Raw genomic sequence first — 3206 nt, forward strand, 5'->3', positions numbered from 1 at the left:
GTTTTGAAATCTTGAGCGATTTCACGGACCAACCGTTGGAATGGCAATTTGCGGATCAACAATTCAGTTGATTTCTGGTAACGACGGATTTCACGGAGAGCGACTGTTCCTGGACGATAACGATGTGGTTTCTTTACACCTCCGGTGGCTGGTGCGCTCTTACGGGCAGCTTTGGTTGCCAACTGCTTACGTGGTGCCTTTCCACCAGTCGATTTACGTGCGGTTTGCTTTGTACGGGCCATTGCTTCTTCTTATTACTTTTCGATGCTTTCTGAAAGAGAGTCAAACAAAAATGAATACAAAACCACCATATGCCCATTCTATTTATACTATTTCACGCAGGAGAAGTGCCGCTCGATCGAAGGGGAAACGTATTTCGTGTTGTGTGCGTTGGTATGTGTGTCGCATGAATGATATAAATAGAGTGCCGTTTCTGTGTTAGGCATCAGTTTAGTTTTGACTTTCGTTCAATAAAGAACATACTAAGAAGCAAAAAAAATGACTGGCCGTGGTAAAGGAGGAAAAGGATTGGGAAAAGGTGGCGCAAAACGTCATCGTAAAGTGTTGCGTGATAACATCCAAGGTATCACAAAACCAGCCATCCGTCGTTTGGCTCGCCGTGGTGGTGTGAAGCGTATTTCTGGCTTGATCTACGAAGAAACTCGTGGTGTTTTGAAAGTTTTCTTGGAAAACGTCATCCGAGATGCAGTCACATACACCGAACACGCCAAGCGCAAGACAGTCACCGCTATGGATGTCGTCTACGCTTTGAAACGTCAAGGCCGCACTTTGTACGGTTTCGGAGGTTAAATTTATCCCGATCATCAACAGCAAATTACAAAAAACGGCCCTTTTCAGGGCCAACAAAATCATTATTATCAAAGAAATTTTTAAATCAATCAAAACATTTTCGCTTTCAATTTAAAACATGGTAGAAATAAAAAGAAATTGCAGCTAAATATATTAATCTAATGGAGAAATAAATATAGCAGAAAACCAAAAAGAGTGCCATTGCAGTTATAACTCAGATGACTCATTTATTGTACGAGAGAGGTTATTTACACAATTTATCGCAAACCAAACGGTAATAAAAAAGATCTTTTTGTCGTCAAGAGAAAGAACGTCAACGATTATGGTGAATATATTGCTCTTGTTCATATGCCATACTTTCCATACTTAAGACATAAATCTTTACAAAATTGAAACCAAACAAAATCCACCTTTATATTGTATTGGTGCCTTCTACGCAAATTGAATTACACATTTTATTATGCGAAGTTGTATAATGTCAATAAATAAAATAATGAATTACTATGTAAAAGAAAATGTGTAATGATTTTTTACGAATTCTTTATAAGAAATTATGTGGTAGCCCTAATAAGGGCTGTTTTTTTCTCTCGAATATCGAGTTGATAATTTGAAGAATCTTCGACTGAAGTTAAATGACAAGTCATTTAAGCTTTTGGTGCTTTGGCAACCTTTGGTTTTTTGGCTGCAACTGGTTTCTTGACTGTTTTCGGTTTTGGTGTCTTTGGCTTCTTTGGGGCAGCCGATTTGGATGGTTTGGTTGCCTTTTGCTTTGATGGAGCCTTCACCTTTGGTTTGACCGATTTCACTTTTGGTGTACCGGCTTTCTTTGCTACTTTAGCGGTGGCTGAAGCGGCTTTCTTTGCAACTGGCTTCTTCTTGGCTCCGTCTTTTTTGGCGGCTGGTTTCTTTGCTGCCTTTGGTTTCGTCGGTTTGACAGCCTTCTTCACTGGCTTCTTCTTCTCGACCTTTGGCTTAAGAGCAGCGGCTGACAATTTGAATGAACCAGATGCGCCTTTGCCTTTGGTTTGGATCAGTTGTCCCTTGACGACAGCACCCTTCAAGTATTTCTTGATGAATGGAGCCAATTTCTCGGCATCGACCTTGTTGTTGGCAGCAATGTACTTTTTGATTGCCTGAACCGATGAACCACCGCGTTCTTTCAATGCTTTGATTGCGTCGTTGACCAAAGTGGCGGTTGGTGCATGGGTTGGTTTCGATGCTGGTTTCTTGGCTTTTGGTGCCTTTGGTTTTTTGGCGGCTGGTGATGCGGCTACTGGAGCTGCTGCTACTACTGGTGCTGAGTCGGCCATTTTAACTTCGATTTACTTGGGTATTCGCTTTGTTGTACAGAGAAAACAAACTTATGAGTCGTACAATAAACGACACACTTGGTACATTGACTGGGACCGTTCCTTTCGGAACGCACCGATCACAAAACACTTGTCTACCGATTTTCGGCAGTGTAGATGTGATGAACTCGTTTCATATTTTTGCGTAATTTTATTAAAGAAATTACCATGAAAAGTGGATTTTACGCATTTGTCCAATTTAGAAGGAATGAATTTATGAAAGAAACACAGAAATATTGAAATTGATATCTTGAACGAGGCGCAATTACCATTTGAACAGAAATTTTTATTCCGATTTGAGCAAAATTTATTTTCGAATTAAAATAATTCTATTTTCTTTGACTTGAATTTGATGATTTCCGCGTATAAATAATAGATCTATCATTTATCCTCACATCTGCTTATAAATCATATAGTTTTATGGTGTTATTTTCTGAATTTTACTCAAAATGTGTGAGACCTTTTGTACGGAAAATATTAGCGATTCGCTCATTGTATGGGAACATTGTGAAAGTTTTTAAAGTGAATAAAAATAAAAATCGAGAAATTCTTTGTGTTTTTATCTCATGGTTGATGAAGATTTCATAGAATATGAGCAAAAAGAATAAATTGATTGATTTCAAGCGGATAAAAACGAAAAAAAGAGCCAACGATACTCTCAGTACATTTGGTATGGCACAATATATGGCTTAGTACTTGAACTGAAAATGAAAATCAAAATTGAAAGCAACTATGAATTTATTTTGAATTTTATTATTATTTTGCATCGATTGCCCGACTATGCTGAGCTGATATTGTCAGGAATGAGTTCCATCGGCAATAGTATTTCTATTCAAAAAGTGTTGAGTTACATTTAAATACTACACAGTCAGTTCATATGAGATGACGTGGCTGTGTCAAAAGTAATTGAATTTGAACATTTTTCAAAATAAGTATTTGATTTCAATTCCAATCTACTGTATAATCTATATAATTAATATACTATATAAACTCTGCGTAAAATAAATGCAATGTAAAAATTACATATTTACCGGATTCGGTCTACAG

At 37.6% G+C, this 3206-nt stretch overlaps 3 protein-coding genes across 3 annotated transcripts; 1 reads left to right on the forward strand and 2 right to left on the reverse strand.

The window, feature by feature from the left end:
* Window positions 1-5: 5 nt before the first annotated feature.
* Window positions 6-276, reverse strand: LOC116345499 (histone H3, embryonic-like; the record flags this gene model as incomplete). Its single annotated transcript, XM_031774921.1, has 1 exon — window positions 6-276. A coding segment is annotated over exon 1 (237 nt), but the record flags the coding sequence as incomplete, so codon positions are not given.
* Window positions 277-477: 201 nt separating this feature from the next.
* On the forward strand, window positions 478-858 carry LOC116345498 (histone H4). The gene has a single exon (XM_031774919.1). It carries the CDS (start codon window positions 499-501, stop codon window positions 808-810), a length of 312 nt encoding a protein of 103 aa, XP_031630779.1. The 5' UTR covers window positions 478-498; the 3' UTR covers window positions 811-858.
* A 267-nt stretch (window positions 859-1125) lies between these two features.
* On the reverse strand, window positions 1126-2155 carry LOC116345497 (histone H1-II-like). Its single transcript, XM_031774918.1, has one exon. It carries the CDS (start codon window positions 2118-2120, stop codon window positions 1455-1457), a length of 666 nt encoding a protein of 221 aa, XP_031630778.1. The 5' UTR covers window positions 2121-2155; the 3' UTR covers window positions 1126-1454.
* Window positions 2156-3206: the final 1051 nt, after the last annotated feature.

The sequence above is a fragment of the Contarinia nasturtii genome, unplaced genomic scaffold, assembly GCF_009176525.2.
Source record: "Contarinia nasturtii isolate CC-2019 unplaced genomic scaffold, AAFC_CNas_1.1 Cnas_scaffold_1294, whole genome shotgun sequence".
NCBI classification, from domain to species: domain Eukaryota; kingdom Metazoa; phylum Arthropoda; class Insecta; order Diptera; family Cecidomyiidae; genus Contarinia; species Contarinia nasturtii.